At 46.5% G+C, this 18062-nt stretch overlaps 1 protein-coding gene across 1 annotated transcript in view; it reads left to right on the forward strand.

The window, feature by feature from the left end:
* LOC121865361 overlaps nt 1-18062 on the forward strand; it is a 202374-nt gene that overhangs the window by 94455 nt on the left and 89857 nt on the right. The window contains exon 10 of the mRNA XM_042364698.1: nt 13530-13674. Within this exon, the coding sequence (XP_042220632.1) occupies nt 13530-13674 (145 nt within the window). The remainder of the gene's footprint in view (nt 1-13529; nt 13675-18062) is intronic.

Here is an 18062-nt window from a genome sequence, read left to right on the forward strand (position 1 = left end):
ACGTCCCATTACACACCGGTTCATGTCCAGTTACATTACAGTTGCAGCATATACTTGCCCCCAGTGACCATGACTTCCCTTCCATACAGAAAAATTCGGTCAAATAAGAATGAGCCAAGGTGGATGACCAGAAAACTTAAACATGAGGAATTTATAAGAAATTAAAGGGAGGGGAGGAGCAGCTCAGAAATAGGTATAATGAACTATCTAGAAATGTTAAGAAAAATGTAAGGAAAGCAAAGAGAGACTATGAAGTCAAAATAGCAAGAGAATCCAAAGCGAATCCCAAGGGATTTTTCCTGATATATAGAACAAAAGTCAAGGACAAAGTTGGGCCTTTAAAGTCAGGGAGGGGAGAAGTGATAAATGGCAGTGAGAAATAAGCAAAGCATTGAACAACTACTTCTTATCAGTTTTCACAGAAGAAATTCGCGAGGAAATTCCAGAGGGGGAACTGATATTTAGGGGAAAGGAAGAAGAGAAATTAAAGAATATCACTATCAGAAAAGAAGATGTTCTTAAGAGGATAAATAAGCTAAAGAAGACAAAATCCCCAGGGCCGGATGAAATCTTCCCTCGAGTCTTGAAAGAGTGTAGGGAACAGATTAGCCGACCCCTTGCAAATTTATTTACAAAATCATTAGACACCGGAGTTGTGCCAGACTTGTGGAAACAGGCAAATGTATTACCCATATTCAAAAAGGGAGACAGAGCATCAGCGGCCGATCAGTTTGACGTCAGTAGTGGGAATTTTCTTGAATCAATTATAGCAGATAGTATTCGATCTCATCTAGAGAAAAGCAAATTAATCTACGACTCGCAACATGGGTTTACAAAGGGAAAATCTTGTCTAACAAATCTGCTGACGTTTTTTAGGAAAGTCTTCGAGGCAGTAGATAATGACAAAAACGATGTTATTTACTTAGACTTTAGCAAAGCATTTGACAGAGTACCGCATCAGAGGCTTCTGAGAAACATTAAGGCTCATGGTATCGAGGGGAAAGTCTTAAATTGGATGAAATCATGGCTCACCGATAGAATGCAGAGGGTCAGCGTAGATGGTGTCAAATCTGAGTGGGGCCGTGTAACCAGTGGGGTTCCCCAGGGGTCAGTACTAGGCCCACTCTTGTTCATAATCTACATAAACGATCTAGATACTGGGATCAGCAGTGACATAAGCAAGTTTGCGGATGACACCAAAATAGGGCGGTAGATTAATTCAGGGCAGGATGCAAATGCATTACAGGAGGACCTAAATAAACTGCAAGGGTGGTCTGAAAAAGGGCAAATGAAATTCAACACCAGCAAGTGCAGTGTACTTAATATTAGAAGAACAAATACTGTCAATGTATACAGCCTTAACAACATCAACCTAGTGAAGTCGACTTGTGAAAGAGACTTAGGGGTACTTGTAAGCCCGGACCTACGGCCTAGAAAACAGTGCGTTAATGAAATAAGGCAAACAGAGTGTTGGGTTTTATATCTAGAAGTGTAAGTAATAAGAGTGCAGAGGTCTTATTGCAACTATATCTTGCGTTAGTCAGGCCGCACCTCGATTATGTGGTTCAGTTCTGGTGCCCTTATTATAGAATGGATATCAATTCACTAGAGTCGGTGCAGCGAAGAATGACGAAAATGATTCCGGGACTTAGAAACCATCCATATCAGGATAGGTTAAAGAAACTTAACTTGCATTCCCTAGAAAGACGAAGAGTGCGGGGAGATATGATAGAAGTATTTAAGTGGGTGAAAGGAATCAATAAAGGGGATATAGATAAAATTCTTATAATATCCGAGCAGGATTGGACTCGGAGCAACGGATTTAAGTTGGATAAGTTTAGGTTTAGGAGGGAGATAGGAAGAAACTGGTTCACAAATAGGGTGGTGGACGAGTGGAACAAGCTTAGCAACTTTGTAGTAAGTGCTGGAACGCTGGAAAGTTTCAAAAGGAGGCTAGATAGATTCATGAATGATAGAGAGTGGTAGTAACTCTCGACAGGAGCTGCCATGCACAGGCCAACCGGCCTATGGCTGACTCCTTATTTTCTTATGTTCTTATGTAATATGGATGATATGACCTCACCGGCACAGGAATTGCTGACGTGAAGGGTCGTGCCACACTGGGATAAGCCCCACCCTCCTCCTGTTAAGAACATATGAACATAAGCATGGAGAAAACTGCAGCAGCCCTTTTGGCCCCTACTGAGTAATCCCATTTACACCCAACCTCTATCGCTCATATATCCACTCAACCTAAGTTTGAAGCTATCCAGCATATTCGAGTTAAAGGTGTTGTTTGGTAACTTGTTCCACTCGTCCACTACTCTATTTCCAAACCCATGTTTACCTATTTCGCGCCTAAATCCAAATTTGTCTAATTTAAAAACCATCGTTACGAGTTCGCTCTTGGTTGGATAGTTTGATTACCTTTGTAATGTCACCTTTGTTTAGCCCTGACTTCCATTTATACACCTCGATCATATCGCCCCTCACTCGACGTTTCTCGAGGGAGTGCAAATTAAGATGCTTTAAACTGTCTATACTCAAGGTTCCTAATGCCCTGGATTAGTCTTGTCATTCTCCTCTGAATTCTTTCTAGGGATTCTGTATCCATTCTGTAGTACGGCGACCAGAATTGAACTGCTTATTCCAGGGGTGGTCTCACAAGTGCAAGATATAGTTTTAGGGTGACCTCGCTAGTCATGTAACTAACACTCCTTTGTACGAACCCAAGTACTTTGTTAGCCTTGTTTCCAGCAAATACACATTGTTTACTTGGTTTAAGATTCCCACTTATCATTTCTCCTAAATCTTTTTCACAGTCGGATTTCTCTATAACATCGTTGTTCATCTGGTATCTGGTTTCTCTGTTTACATCTCCTAGACTAAGTACTTTACATTTCTCAACATTGAATTTCATCTGCCATTCTTCAGACCATTCGAAAAAAAAATTATGTCTGCCTGTAGTTTTGCGGAGTCCTCATCAGATTTAATTATTCGCCCTATTTTAGTGTCATCAGCAAATTTACTTATATTGCTGTCTACACCGATATTTATGTCGTTTATATATATAATAAATAATAATGACCTAAGTCCTAAGCCTTGGGGTACTCCACTAGTGACGTTTCTCCAATCGGGTTTAGTGCCGTTAATGCTCACTCGCTGTTTGCTGTCCTGTAACCACGCCCTAATACATTTTAAAATATTTCCTCCAATGCAATGAGCCTCCACTTTTTTATTAGTCTTTCGTGAGGGATTCTGTCGAAGGCCTTGCTAAAGTCAAGATATACCACATCATAGTCGTGCATATCGTCCACTGATTCGAAAACTGCTAAAAAAAATTAATTGGTTTATGTTGGGAATCAATGATCAACTTGTGCTTCTCCAGGTGATTTCGAATAGAGTTTGAAATGATTGAGTCCAGTGATTTCCCTACAATAGATGTTAAACTGATTGGACGGTAGTTAGAGGATAATGATGTATCTCCCTTCTTGAAAATCGGTATTACACTGGCTATCCTCCAGGATTCTGGTACTACACCTGTTTTTAAGGACATCCTAAACATCTTTGCTAATGGCATAATAAGCTTACATTCCTTTCATTCCTTTAATACTCTAGCAAATATCTCATCGGGACCTGGTGACTTATATGGCTTTAGCTTGTCAATTTGCTTACTAACATCGTTAGTCACAACTATCTCGCTTCAGCTATTTTCTTCACTATCTTTGTATATCGTCGGTGCCTCGGGTATCATGTTTAAATTTTCGGTGGAGAAAACTGTTGAAAAATATCTATTCAGATTATTGCTCATTTCTGCATCGTTATCAGTTAGCTCGCCGGTAACTGACTGCATTGGTCCAATCTTTTCTCGTGTTTTAGTTTGATACATTTGAGAAGGTTGGGTCATCTTACCCTCTGACCTGACTACCGACTGCTGCGGTGTTTTTTGAAGATTAGTAGGGTCACTACCTAATAACCTGACTATTGTGGACTTGGTCTCACCTTCCTCTACTGTAAATATATTTGCCTTGTTATGTATTTCTCCTTAGTCTGTACTCACCCCTGAAGATGTGAATTACACGAAAGCGCTTGGGAACTTCGTGTTTTCTTCTTTCCTTGTGGTTATCAGCATATATATATATATATATATATATATATATATATATATATATATATATATATATATATATATATATATATATATATATATATATATATATATATATATATATATATATATATTATTGTTATTTAACAAATAACTTTCAAGATTTAGAAAAGACGCGACACTAACGTGAGACAACGTTGTAGGACAGCGCTCATAGAAACATGCTGTTAGATACCATTAAAGAACACCCTGAAGGAACGACAGCTCTAGAACACCAGTAAGGGTGAACACTCATGGACTTCACTGTACGACAATTATGAGGGAAATATTTGTGGGATGTTGCTGTAGGACACCACTGAACTTCAGCAGTGACTGAAAGACACCATTATGTGAAACCACTCGGGTATCCCTCTGTAAATACCACTGAAGAGCACCACTGAACAACACTTGTGGACGCCTCAGTGGGTGAGACATAACAGGCGTCACTAACTAAAGGCCTCTGTGTTGGAGACCACTGAAGAACACCAGAAAAACACCACAACAACACCACTGAAGAACACCAGAAAAACACCACAGGAACATCACTGAAGAACACACAGGAACACCACTGAGGATCACCACTGAAGAACACCAGAAAAACACCACAGGAACAACACTGAAGAACATCAGAAAAACACCACAAAAGACCACTGAGGAACATCACAAGAACACCGCTGAAGAACATCAAAAAACACCACAAAGCACCACTGAGGAACACCACAAGAACACCACTGAAGAACACCAGAAAAACACCACAGGAACACCACTGAAGAACACCAGAAAAACACCACAAAACACCACTGAGGAACACCACAGGAACACCACTGAGGAACATCATAAGGACACCACTGAAGAACACCACTTAGGTACACCATTGAGAAACACCAAAAGAACACCACTGAGGAACAACACCACTGAAGAACACCAGAAGAACAACACTGAGGAACACCAGAAAAACACCACAGAGGAACACCAGAACACCACATGAACACACTGAGGAACACCACAAGAACACCACTGAAGAACACTGAGGAACACCACTGTAGAGAGTATTGCAAGTCGTCATTGAGAGATATTGCCTGGAACACCACTGGGGAACAGTACTTGATGTCTCATGGGGACACTTGTAGGGGACACTACTTGAGGACATTTCTCTGAGGCGCCATTAAGAAACACTATTTAAGGGGGTCCAAGTATGAAGTCATAAGAGGAAATTACTTAATGACGTCTCAGCTAGAGGACGACTTTGTGGCACACCATTGGGAAAAACTTTCTTTAAACAAAAACTCTATGAGTCACCATTGGTAAACACGACATGAAAACGTCTCTGGGACACCAGTCAGGAACATGATTGTTAGATGTGTTTGTAGGATACCACTAAGGGACACCCCAGTGGTACACCACGAGAGGACAATATTTAAGGATATCTCAGTTGGAAAATGTAGGACACCATTGACGAACGCAGGTGTTGGATACCCTGTGAGACACCGTTGACAGATACTACTTTGTAACACCAACGAGATGAATCACTGTCTCACAGAGGTGCTTCAACGGTTACGATTATTTTCAATATTCGATCTGTGTTGTTAACGTTGGCTAAGGTTATGTTAGGTTGTTAGTATTGAGTTAGCAGGGTTAGGTTGTTAATATGGGTTAGATGGGTTAGGTTGTTATTGTAGTGTTAGCTGGATCAGGTAGTTAGTGTGAAGTTTGATGGGTTAGGTTGTTAGTGTAATGTTAGATGGGTTAGGTTGTTAGTGTGTGTGTGTCTCTGGCACATAGGGTGGTGTAATGCATCTAATGTGGCAGCATTGTGTTAGTGTTAAAGTGCAGATACTGCTTGCTTCCTCTCGCTTTCAGCTACCGCTACTGGCTAGACCACCAAGGAATCTTGGAGCAACAGTGGGCCCCAGAGAGACGGCGCATAGGCCCACCGACATGTGGACACGCCCTGGCGCCTACCAACCACTGACCCGCTGCCATGCAGATTGACCTTGGTATGCTTAAGCCTATGGGAGTAAACCCCGAACGAAAAATCTGCAGTGGAAACCCGCATCAGGCAAAACATGCTTACAAAGCTCCAGTAAGACCCCAACGGCGGAATAGGATGAAGAAGTGACCAACACGGGAACCCAATGACTACATTGACGGATGCAGGGAATGCCGGATGAACAGGCTACTAAGGCGAAACCTAATAAACGGGGCTATCGGCAGTCCATTGCAACTCTCTATCTCCCCAGTCGTTGCAGCTACCTGCACAACTGGATCAGGAGAAGGGAGAGCCAAGATGTATATTTACATCTTCCGCTCCTGCCTCGCCACAGAAATCAACCCACGTGCAGTGTAAAGGCCTGGGACTTAGGGATAGAAATCCCTTACCAGACTAATCAGGTTCTTAATAAAGGAAAGTCAAGGACCATGGTTTTTTGAGGAATAACAAACAACCGTTAGAGATTGACATCTCTTTACTATAAAAAATATAACACAAAACTCTGACACCACTCAACAAACATCAAGTAACAATTACGGGAGTTAAACAATTAAGGCAGTCCACAGTTAATGGAGCCAAACAATTAATGGAAGCAAACAATTAAAGGGACCAAACAATTAAAGGAAGCAAACAATTAAAGGGAGCAAACTATTAAAGAGAGTAAACAATTAATGGGAGTCAGCAATTAATAGAATCAAACAATTAATTGGAGTCAAACAATTAATGGGAGTCAACAACTAATAGAATCAAACAATAAAAGGGGGTCAGCAATTAAAGGAATCAAACAACAAAAGAATCAAACAATGAACAGATATTTCCTACGGCAGTGGCCCTGGGGGTGGTCCAGACAGGCTTCCTCACTCGAGCGACAGCGGCCGATGTCCTGATACACCGGGGCACAGACGGTGGAGAGGAGCTGGCGGCCGTGGGTGTGGTTTGGGGTAGGTGTCCAGAGATTAACAGACGAATTGTGAAGGTCTGGGGAAACAGCCCACTAGTCCAGGACCTATGATGAGATCACAGCCAGAATTTGACGAACAGCTGGGTAGATAGATAGTGACTGTATGACGGCTGGGGTGAATCTGACGGCGACACAGGTAGAAGCGCCGTTCTCGCCTCTGTCCAACCCCCCCAAGTGTTGGGCGCACCAGCAACCGAGAGAGTTAGCAGCGGTAATGAGCAGGGAGATCGTTTCCGCCATTACATGCAGCCATCATCCAGCTAATCATACTTTTCATCATCATCAAAACTCCTAAAACCCCAACAGTCCTATGGCAACAGACGAGTGGTGATGGGGACAGGCGCACCTGGACGGCATAGATAAATTGGTTATTTATGCACTAGGATCTAGGCAGTAGTGCAATCCTGTCCTGTCTGTGAGACTGAGCAGCCCTTTCCAGGAGCCACTCTGCTCACCCCACATGGGGAGGTGGCTATACGAGTATAAAGTGCCCTAAACAGAACAAAGCAAAAACAAATTATACAACTTCTTATGATCACTTCATAGAATGCCAGAACCCTTCTGGATACTGGCTCAAATCATCGTCCTGAAAGAAGAACCACCCTTGTGGCAAAAGAGTTGTCTAGGTAAAATATCGACATAGCAGCCGTTAGTGATTCCCGGCTCCCAGACGAGAGTCGACTTGCAGAACGCATTTATGGAGATGGCTTTGCCATTCGCTAATCCATCCTGCATAGGCTAACTGAAATATCTTTTGGGGTCAACGAGCGCCTCAAGACGCTCAGACTCCCACTGAATTACCCACGATATGCCTTCCTCATCAGTGCATACTCCCCATCACTGGATGCAGAGGATGACATCAAGGAGGCATTTTATGCCGACTTTGACAGAGTGCTAACCTCTATCTCCAGAGAAGATAAGGTAGAGTTGGTAGAGATGCTGAGTTAAGTCAGGGAACCATAGAGAGAAACGGAGTGGGCAAGTGTAATCCCAACGGCCTACTCCTCCTCAGCAAATGTGATTAACACAACCTCACTATCACCAACACCTTGTTTAGGCAGGCCGACAAGTTCAAAGGTTCTTGGCAACTCACGCTCCAAACATTGGCATCTCAATGACTACATCACTGCCCGAGAAAAAGAATGCCGAGATGTTCTCATCACCTGAGTCATGCGTGGCTCAGACCACTGTGACACAGATCATTGGCTCGTCAGAACCAAACTTTCCCTTAATGTCGCCCCAAAACAGCGAAGGCAACAAGCCTCCAGACGAGTTTTTAATACCAAGCGAATGGAGGATCAAGCTGTCGCACATGCTTTCAGAGAGCAGCTCAACGATGGACTGATAAACAACCCACCAAAAAAAGAAAAAATTCAGAAAACCGAATGGTGTATCCTCAACACAGTCATCTCAAAAACCTGCAGAGACCCTTGGCCAGATCGCAAGAATACACCAGGATTGGTATGATGAAAATGACTCGTTAATCAACGTACTCGTTGATGGTAAACATGCTGTTTTCATTAACTGGCAGAATAACATTCAGTGTCGGACCAAAGCTGATACCTTCTACGAGAAGAAAACGACGGCCCGGCGCGACTTCGCATTCTGAAGAACGAATGGTGGAAAAATAAAGCATGTGAAATGAAAAAAATGCGTAGATCAACACAAGATGTGTGAAATTCTCAATTCCACTGAAACGATATATGGCCCAATTAGTCATGGCGTCGCCCCCCCCTCCCCCCCTCCACTCATCCGACGGTAACTCCCTAATTGAAGACGAAGAAGGCATCCGTCAGCACTGGGAAGAGCACTACCCAGCAGGTCTTCAGCATCCAGAGCTGACATACTTCAGCTATCCTCCATCCCGGGATGAGGTAATTACTGCCATTATGCAGATGAAAAATAACAAAGCCACGGGGCCTGATGGAATCCCAGCCGAGGTGTATAAAACAGGAGGACCACTCCTTCCATCTCAGTACACTCTCTCCCGGAGAATATATGGGAGAAGGAGGAAATCCCTCAGGGTCTTAATGACGCCTCCATCGCCAAAATTTATAAGAACAAGGGAGACCGGTCAGACTGTGGCATCTACCGTGGGATCTCGCTGCTGTCCGTAACTGGCAAGATTATCGTCCGAGTCCTCCTAAACAGACTTCTTCCTTATGCGGAAAACTTCCTCTCAGAATCTCAATGTGGCATTAAATCATCACACGGCACCACTGACATGATCTTTGCTGGCTGTCAGATACAGGAAAAGTGCAGAGAACAGCGAATGTGACTTATACAGGGCATTCATCGACCTTACCAAGGCCTTCGACTCGGTCAACAGGAAAGCCCTCTGGCAGATCCTCGGTCATTTAGGTTGCCCACCAAAATTCATCGCCAATGTGAGAAAACTCCATGGTGCGGTGGCATGAACGGCAGTGTCTCACACAATGGAACCCAGTCTTAGTTCTTCCCCATCCAAACGCGGGTAATACAAGGATGTATACTGGCACCAACTCTCTTTTACATTTTCCTGACTGCCTTCCTTATTCAGGCCAGTGCCAATTTAGCCAGTGAGGTCGATATCCAGTATAGGATGAAGGGACTTTTCAACATAAGCTGACTCCAAGTAGAAACAAATGTGTCGGCCGCTTCCATCACTGACCTTCAGTATGTAGACGACCTCACCCTCGTCGTTCACACTGAACGCGACCGACAGGAGATCCTGAACACCTACGCAGATGAGTATGCACACTTCGGCCAAGAGGTAAATGTGCCTAAGACCCAGATTCCCTTTCAGCCTGCCCCTGGTTCAGCCACACCTCCACCATCCATCCAGCTTAACAGTACTACCCTCTCTAATGTTACCCACTTTCAGTATTTCGGCTCCCACCTGTCTTTGGCAGACTCCGAACGAGTGTCTTCAGCTCTAGGGAGCTGAAATTATCTACAAAGTTGTGCGTATATCGAGTAGTGGTCTTCCCCACCCTGCTGTATGGCAGTGAGGCATGAGTCACATACAGGAGGCATCTCATCGCACTTGTAAACTTTCACCTACGTAGTTTGCGTTCCATCCTCCGAGTTCGCTGGGAAGACAAGAGAAAATATATGCCAGTATTCTCACTGACACCAACTGTAGGAGCATCGAATCTACCATTATCCCTGAACAACTACGTTGGAGTGGCCATGTTACCCACATAGACGACAGTAGACTGCCACTTAACGAATGGTAGACGTAACGCTGGCGGGCAACGGAAAATGTATAGATAGTTTTAAGACAAACCTGAAAAAGTGCCAAAACGAGCCCTTCACCTGGGTGACGATCGCTCCACACCGTAACGATTGGAGGAGCACCACACGAGAAGGTGTCAATACAGGGTACTTTAGAGTTAGCCGACCGCATACCGAAGCGGACAAGCGTCAACGCCATCGCCGAAAAGATGCTCCCGTCGCCCCTCCTGCACTAGATGTAGCCACTCGAGTCACCTGAGAGCTCACCAACGAAGGTGACAGCTTTCATAACTCATATCATTGAATCATAGCTAGATGATCGTCATACTCGATTCCGAGTGACAGCAAAGTAGTGGGTTTGTAGTGTAATGTTAGCTGGGTTAGGTTTTTAGTGTGGTGTTAGCTGGTTCAGGTTGTTTGTGTGGTGTTAGGTGAGATAGGTGTCAGTGTGGTGTTAGCTGGATTAGGTTTTTTAGTATGGTGTTAGCTGGTTCAGGTTGTTAGTGTGGTGTTAGCTGGGTCACGTTGTTAGTGTGGTGTTAGGTGAGATAGGTGTCAGTGTGGTGTTAGCTGGATTAGGTTTTTTAGTGTGGTGTTAGCTGGTTCAGGTTGTTAGTGTGGTGTTAGCTGGGTCAGGTTTTTAGTGTGGTGTTAGGTGAGATAGGTGTCAGTGTGGTGTTAGCTGGATTAGGTTTTTTAGTGTGGTGTTAGCTGGTTCAGGTTGTTAGTGTGGTGTTAGCTGGGTCAGGTTTTTAGTGTGGTGTTAGGTGAGATAGGTGTCAGTGTGGTGTTAGCTGGATTAGGTTTTTTAGTGTGGTGTTAGCTGGTTCAGGTTGTTAGTGTGGTGTTAGCTGGGTCAGGTTTTTAGTGTGGTGTTAGCTGGTTCAGGTTGTTAGTGTGGTGTTAGGTGAGATAGGTGTTAGTGTGGTGTTAGCTGGGTCAGGTTGTTATTGTGGTCGGGATGTTAGTGTGGTGTTAGCAGTGTTGCCGTTTCTACAGATTGTAGATCTGCGGATTTATCATGTCTAATTAGATTTTCAGTTTTTTTTCCTTCAAATGGGTCGGGTCAAATCTACAGATTTTTTTGTAATCATAGGATTTATTTACATACTGTATAACCAAGAAAACTTATTTTAAACAATACTCACTTAAATAACTAATTAAATAATTAAGAAAATGCGTTTTCTCAACAAAGTCCAGCGAAATTTTCAATTGTCACTTCCCAATTACCATTTACTCTGAAATCTGATGTTTTGAAATTTGAATTGCGCGCCGTTCCATTTCATGATGAGCGTGCGGTCGCCCGGCGTGCCACTTGTCTTCTTTACTCAGCTTGCTTTGCTCAATTGAGCATTTAGCTGTACCAGATAGTCAAACTATTGACTCTGAAAGGAAGCTGCTAAGAAATAGTTCACAGAACTTTAAAGTACATGCCAATATGAGACCCGAAGAATTTTGGAAAATAGTGAGACAAGACAAGTTGATAACACTTTGCTGTTTCCACGTCTCTCCAATTCCATGCAAACTCTCTTGTGACTACCTCACTCAAGTGCGACAGTGGAGCAGGGGCGGATCCAGGGGGGTCCTGGGGGCCCGGACCCCCTCTTTTCATCAGAAAATTCCAATACTTTGCTTTAATGCAAGATTGTACTCAGACATTTATGAATAGTAAAAAGTAAATACTATTGACCTCAGAATATCTCCTAATATCAATCAAGTGCACATAGCTTCAAAATGGCCTCAAAATGACCATGGTATTGGTCAAATCAAAAAAAATATTCTGGGGGGCTTGCAGCTTCCCCCCCCCCCCAAAAAAAGCTGGGTGACCTCGCTTTGCTCGCCCTGTTCCCCCACCCAAAACCTCTTTTGATACTCCTGGATCCGCCCCTGTGGACAGGTGTTCTCATCAAGAAATAGAATGAAAACTAAATCTAGGAATAGGTTATCCACAGAAACACTTAAAGGCCTCCTCCATGCAAAGCAAAAGTGAACTGATCAAAGGTAACACATACTTTAACTTTCTAGTAACACAAACTGCTGAAAAGAACACAGAAAGCTAATACACAAGATGACAAATAAGCATATACTTTCTAGTTGCTTTAATTAATTAGAATGCTACTACAGAGCCATACACTGCTATAAAGTTATCATATTTGTGGACTGCATCACTCATTTGATTCAAGGTATTGAATTCTTTGTTTAGAAAAATGCTTTGTTTGAGTATATGCTGGTATCATACAGAAACTGCTATTCTTGTACGGTATGCCTCATACAGTGCATAATAATTAATGGTAGTAATAATTAATTTTATGTTTCACTATATTATGTCATTCAAGCTGTATAGTTTTTCAATGATGTCTATAAAAAGTATTTCAGTGAAGTAAAACGAAGGAAAAGCAGATTTGTTTAAGTTACTCCTATAAAGAAAACTAAAAACAAAGTAAGAATTATTATATTTCTACTGTAAAAAGCCTACAGATGATTCTACAGATATTACTTCTTAATCTTCAGATTTTCTACAGATATTACTTCTTAATCTTTAGATTTTCTCCAGGTATTTTGCAGTAAATCTTCAGACATTTCAATTTTATAAATGGCAACACTGGGTGTTAGTTGAATTAGTTTAGTTTATGGCGATAATATAACTTTTCACTTACCAAATGGTATTGATTTTTTTTTACTTAAAGATATATATTAAATCCCTATCGTGTGTTTCGTATCCTATGGGCCAACTGTGTTGTGTAACGGGAGTGCATTAGTGTGTGCAGCGCAGGCAAAACCAGAGAATATTTCATCAATAGAACTAGATTTTAGTATACTCGTAGGGTTTCTGTGGTAGTTGCTGTATCAAGCTGCGGAACTTTGTTTACGTTTTTTCAGTGAAGTGAGGGGCTTGTTAAATTCAGCGAACTGTTTGGTGTGTCAGTCATACAGTACAGTGGAATAATACCTGACCTCCACTGTAGGACACTATTGTTGGACACGAAGATCTGAGTGTTCACGGTGTTATTCTTAATATGTTCTCCTTGTGAACTTGACAGTAGTATCAACGCTGATTATAGAGTTTAACTAATACAACCTCTGAATAATTTTAAATACAATTTATATTTCTAATTGATGTGTTAATTTTTAATAATATGTGTATCACTGTGTGCGTGTGTGTGTGTGTGTGTGTGTGTGTGTGTGTGTGTGTGTGTGTGTGTGCGTGCTTACAGGTTCCGGGGCATCTGTGATTCTACTCTATATGATGACCGCTTCGTACTGGCTGGGACGCTGAACGAGAAGCCGTACTTCAGAGGCTACTACCGCTCCCACATATACTACACTGCTGACAGTCGCTGGCGCCTCGAGAACATTTTGGTGAGAAAAACAGAGAAAAGGTACAGGCCAGGTAGACCAGCTGTGGGCCATGTAGACCAGCTGTGGACCAGGTAGACCAGCTGTGGACCAGGAAGACCAAGTGTGGGCCATGTATACCAGGTGTGGGCCACGTATGCCAGGTGTGGGCTAGGTAGACTAGGTGTGGGTCAGGTAGGCCAGCTGTTGGCCACGTAGAAGAAAAGGTGTGGGCTGGGCAGACCAGGTGTGGGCCAGGTAGACCAGGTGTGGGACATGTATACCAGGTGTGGGCCATGTATACCAGGTGTGGGCCAGGTAGACCAGGTGTTGACCTGTTAAAACCAGGTGTGGGCCATGTAGACCTGGTGGGCCAGGTAGACCAGCTGTGGGCCATGTAGACCAGCTGTGGACCAGGTAGACCAGCTGTGGACCAGGAAGACCAAGTGTGGGCCATGTATACCAGGTGTGGGCCACGTATGCCAGGTGTGGGCTAGGTAGACTAGGTGTGGGTCAGGTAGGCCAGCTGTTGGCCACGTAGAAGAAAAGGTGTGGGCTGGGCAGACCAGGTGTGGGCCAGGTAGACCAGGTGTGGGACATGTATACCAGGTGTGGGCCATGTATACCAGGTGTGGGCCAGGTAGACCAGGTGTTGACCTGTTAAACCAGGTGTGGGCCATGTAGACCTGGTGTAGGCCAGGTAGACCAGGTGTTGACCTGTTAAACCAGGTGTGGGCCATGTATACCAGGTGTGGGCCAGGTAGACCAGGTGTTGACCTGTTAAACCAGCTGTGGAACATGTAGACCAGGTGTAGGCCAGGTAAAACAGTTGTAGGCAAAGTATACCAAGTATGGGTCAGGTAGACCAGGTATGGGCTAGGTAGACCAGGTGTGTGCCAGGTAGACCAGCTGTGGGCCATGTAAACCAGGTGTGGGCCATGTATACCAGGTGTGGGCCAGGTAGACCAGGTGTTGACCTGTTAAACCAGGTGTGGGCCATGTAGACCTGGTGTAGGCCAGGTAGAACAGGTGTAGGCCAAGTATTCCAAGTGTGGTCCAGGTAGACCAGGTGAAAGCCAGGGAGACCCGGTTCAGGACTTGGAGACCAATTACAGGCCGGGGAGACCAACTACAGGCCAGGGAGGCAAAATACAGGCCAGGGAGACCAGATGTGGGCTAGATAGATCACGTGTAAGACAAGGAGATTAGATGAAGACCAAGGAGACCAGGTACACGCCACGTAGACTAGGGACAGATCAGGTAGATCAGGCACAAGCCAGGTACACCAGGGACAAGCCAATTAGACCAGGTACAGGCCAGATAAACCAGGTTCAGTCCAGGTAAACCAAGTACAGGCCAGGCACACCAGGTAAAGGCCAGGTAGACCACGTACAGGCCACGTAAACCATGAGTAAGTCAATGAGACCAGTTACAGGCCAGGTAGACCACGTACAGCCCAGGTAGATAAGGTACAGAACAGGGAAACTAGAAAAACGCCAGAGAGATCATGAGGAAGTCAATGACACCAGGTGTAGGCCAGGGAGACCAGGTGTAGGCCAGGGAGACCAGGTGTAGACCAGGAAGACCAGGTGTAGGCCAGGGAGACCAGGTGTAGGACAGGGAGACCAGGTGTAGACCAGGGAGACCAGGTGTAGACCAGGGAGACCAGGTGTAGACCAGGGAGACCAGATGTAGACCAGGGAGACCAGGTGTAGGACAGGGAGACCAAGTGTTGACCAGGAGCACCAGGTGTAGACCAGGGAGACCAGGTGTAGACCAATGAGACCAGGTGTCGACCAGGGGGACCAGGTGTATACCAGGGAGACAAGGTGTAGGACAGAGAGACCAGGTGTAGGACAGGGAGACCAGGAGTAGGACAGAGAGACCAGATGTAGACCAAGGAGACCAGGTGTAGACCAGGGAGGCCAGGTGTAGACCAGGGAAACCAGATGTAGGACAGGGAGACCAGGTGTAGACCAAGGAGACCAGGTGTGGGCCAGGAAGACCAGGTGTAGGACAGGGAGACCAGTGTGAGACCAGGGAGACCAGGTGTAGGCCAGGAAGACCAGGTGTAGGACAGGAGACCAGGTGTAGACCAGGGAGACCAGGTGTAGGGACAGGGAGACCAGGTGTAGACCAGGAAGACCAGGTGTAGGGCCAGGGAGACCAGGTGTAGGACAGGAGACCAGGTGTAGGGACAGGGAGACCAGGCAGGGACAGGGAGACCAGGTGACCAGGGAGACCAGGTGGGGACAGGGAGACCAGGTAGGGACAGGGAGACCAGGTGTAGGGCCAGGAGACCAGGTGTAGGCCAGGAAGACCAGGTGGGGACAGGGAGACCAGGTGTGGACCAGGGAGACCAGGTGTAGGCCAGAAGACCAGGTGTTGGACAGGGAGACCAGGTGTAGACAGGGAGACCAGGTGGGGACAGGGAGACCAGGTGAGACCAGGAGACCAGGTGTAGGCCATGAAGACCAGGTGTAGGACAGGGAGACCAGGTGTAGACCAGAGACCAGGTGTAGACCAGGGAGACCAGGTGTAGACCAGGGAGACCAGGTGTAGGCCAGGAAGACCAGGTGTAGGGACAGGAGACCAGGTGTGAGACCAGGGAGACCAGGCAAAATTAGGGAGACCAGGTGTAGACCAGGGACCAGGTGTGGGGGACAGGAGACCAGGTGACCAGGAGACCAGGTGTAGACCAGGGAGACCAGGTGTAGGGACAGGGAGACCAGGTGTAGGGCCAGGAAGACCAGGTGTAGGACAGGGAGACCAGGTGTAGACCAGGGAGACCAGGTGTAGGGACAGGGAGACCAGGTAGACCAGGGAGACCAGGTGTAGACCAGGGAGACCAGGTAGGACAGGGAGACCAGGTGTAGGGACAGGGACCAGGTGTAGGACAGGGGACCAGTGTAGGGACAGGAGACCAGGTGTAGACCAGGGAGACCAGGTGTAGGACAGGGAGACCAGGTGTAGGGACAGGAGACGGTGTGGGAGGACAGGGAGACCAGGTGTAGGGACAGGGAGACCAGGTGGTAGACCAGGGAGACCAGGTGTAGGCCAGGAAGACCAGGTGTAGGGACAGGGAGCACAGGTGTAGACCAGGGGAGATCTGGTAGACAAGGAAGACCAGGTGTGTAGCCAGGGAGACCAGGTGGGGACAGGGGAGACCAGGTGTGAGGGACAGGGAGACCAGGTGTAGGACAGGGAGACCAGGTGACCAGGAGACCAGGTGTAGGACAGGGAGCACTGGGTGTAGGACAGGGATCAGGTGTGGGGCCAGGGAGACCAGGTGTAGGCCAGGAAGACCAGGTGTAGGGACAGGAGACCAGGTGTGAACAGGAGACCAGGTGTAGGCCAGGAAGACCAGGTGTAGGACAGGGAGACAGGTGTGACCAGGGAGACCAGGTGTAGGGACAGGGAGACCAGGTGTAGACCAGGGAGACCAGGTAGGCCAGGAAGACCAGGTGTAGGGACAGGGAGACCAGGTGTAGACCAGAGAGACCAGGTAGACCAGGGAGACCAGGTGCAGACCAGGGAGACCAGGTGTAGGGACAGGAGACCAGGTGTAGACCAGGAGACCAGGTGCAGACCAGGAGACTAGGCAGGACAGGGGAGACCAGGTGGTGGGCCAGGGAAGACCAGGTGTAGGGACAGGGAGACCAGGTGTAGACCAGGAGACCAGGTGTAGGACAGGGAGACCAGGTGTAGACCAGGGAGACCAGGTGTAGACCAGGGGAGACCAGGTGTAGGGACAGGGAGACCAGGTGTAGGGACAGGGAGACCAGGTGTAGGACAGGAGACCAGGTGTAGGGACAGGAGACCAGGTGTGGACCAGGAGACCAGGTGTAGGGACAGGGAGACCAGGTGTGAGGACAGGGAGACCAGGTGTAGGGACAGGGGAACAGGTGTGAGACCAGGGAGACCAGGTGTAGGGCCAGGGAAGAATGTGTGGACAGGAGACCAGGTGTAGACCAGGAGGACAGGTGTGTAGGCCAGGAAGACCAGGTGTGTGGACAGGGAGACCAGGTAGACCAGGGGAGACCAGGAGTGTAGACCAAGGGAGACCAGGTGTAGACCAGGGACACAGGTGTGAGGGACAGGGAGACCAGGTGTAGACCAGGGAGACCAGGTGTAGACCAGGGAGACCAGGTGTAGCCAGGAAGACCAGGTGTAGGGACAGGGAGACCAGGTGTAGACCAGGGAGACCAGGTGTGAGCCAGGGAAGACCAGGTGTGGGACAGGGAGACCAGGTGTGAACCAGGGGCCAGGTGGGACAGGAGACCAGGTGTGGGACAGGGAGACCAGGTGTGTGGGACAGGGAGACCAGGTGTAGACCAGGGAGACCAGGTGTGGGACAGGAGACCAGTGTGGCAGGACAGGAAACCAGGTGTGAACCAGGGAGACCAGGTGTG

The sequence above is a fragment of the Homarus americanus genome, unplaced genomic scaffold (assembly GCF_018991925.1).
Source record: "Homarus americanus isolate GMGI-L3 unplaced genomic scaffold, GMGI_Hamer_2.0 scaffold15667, whole genome shotgun sequence".
Classification (NCBI taxonomy): domain Eukaryota; kingdom Metazoa; phylum Arthropoda; class Malacostraca; order Decapoda; family Nephropidae; genus Homarus; species Homarus americanus.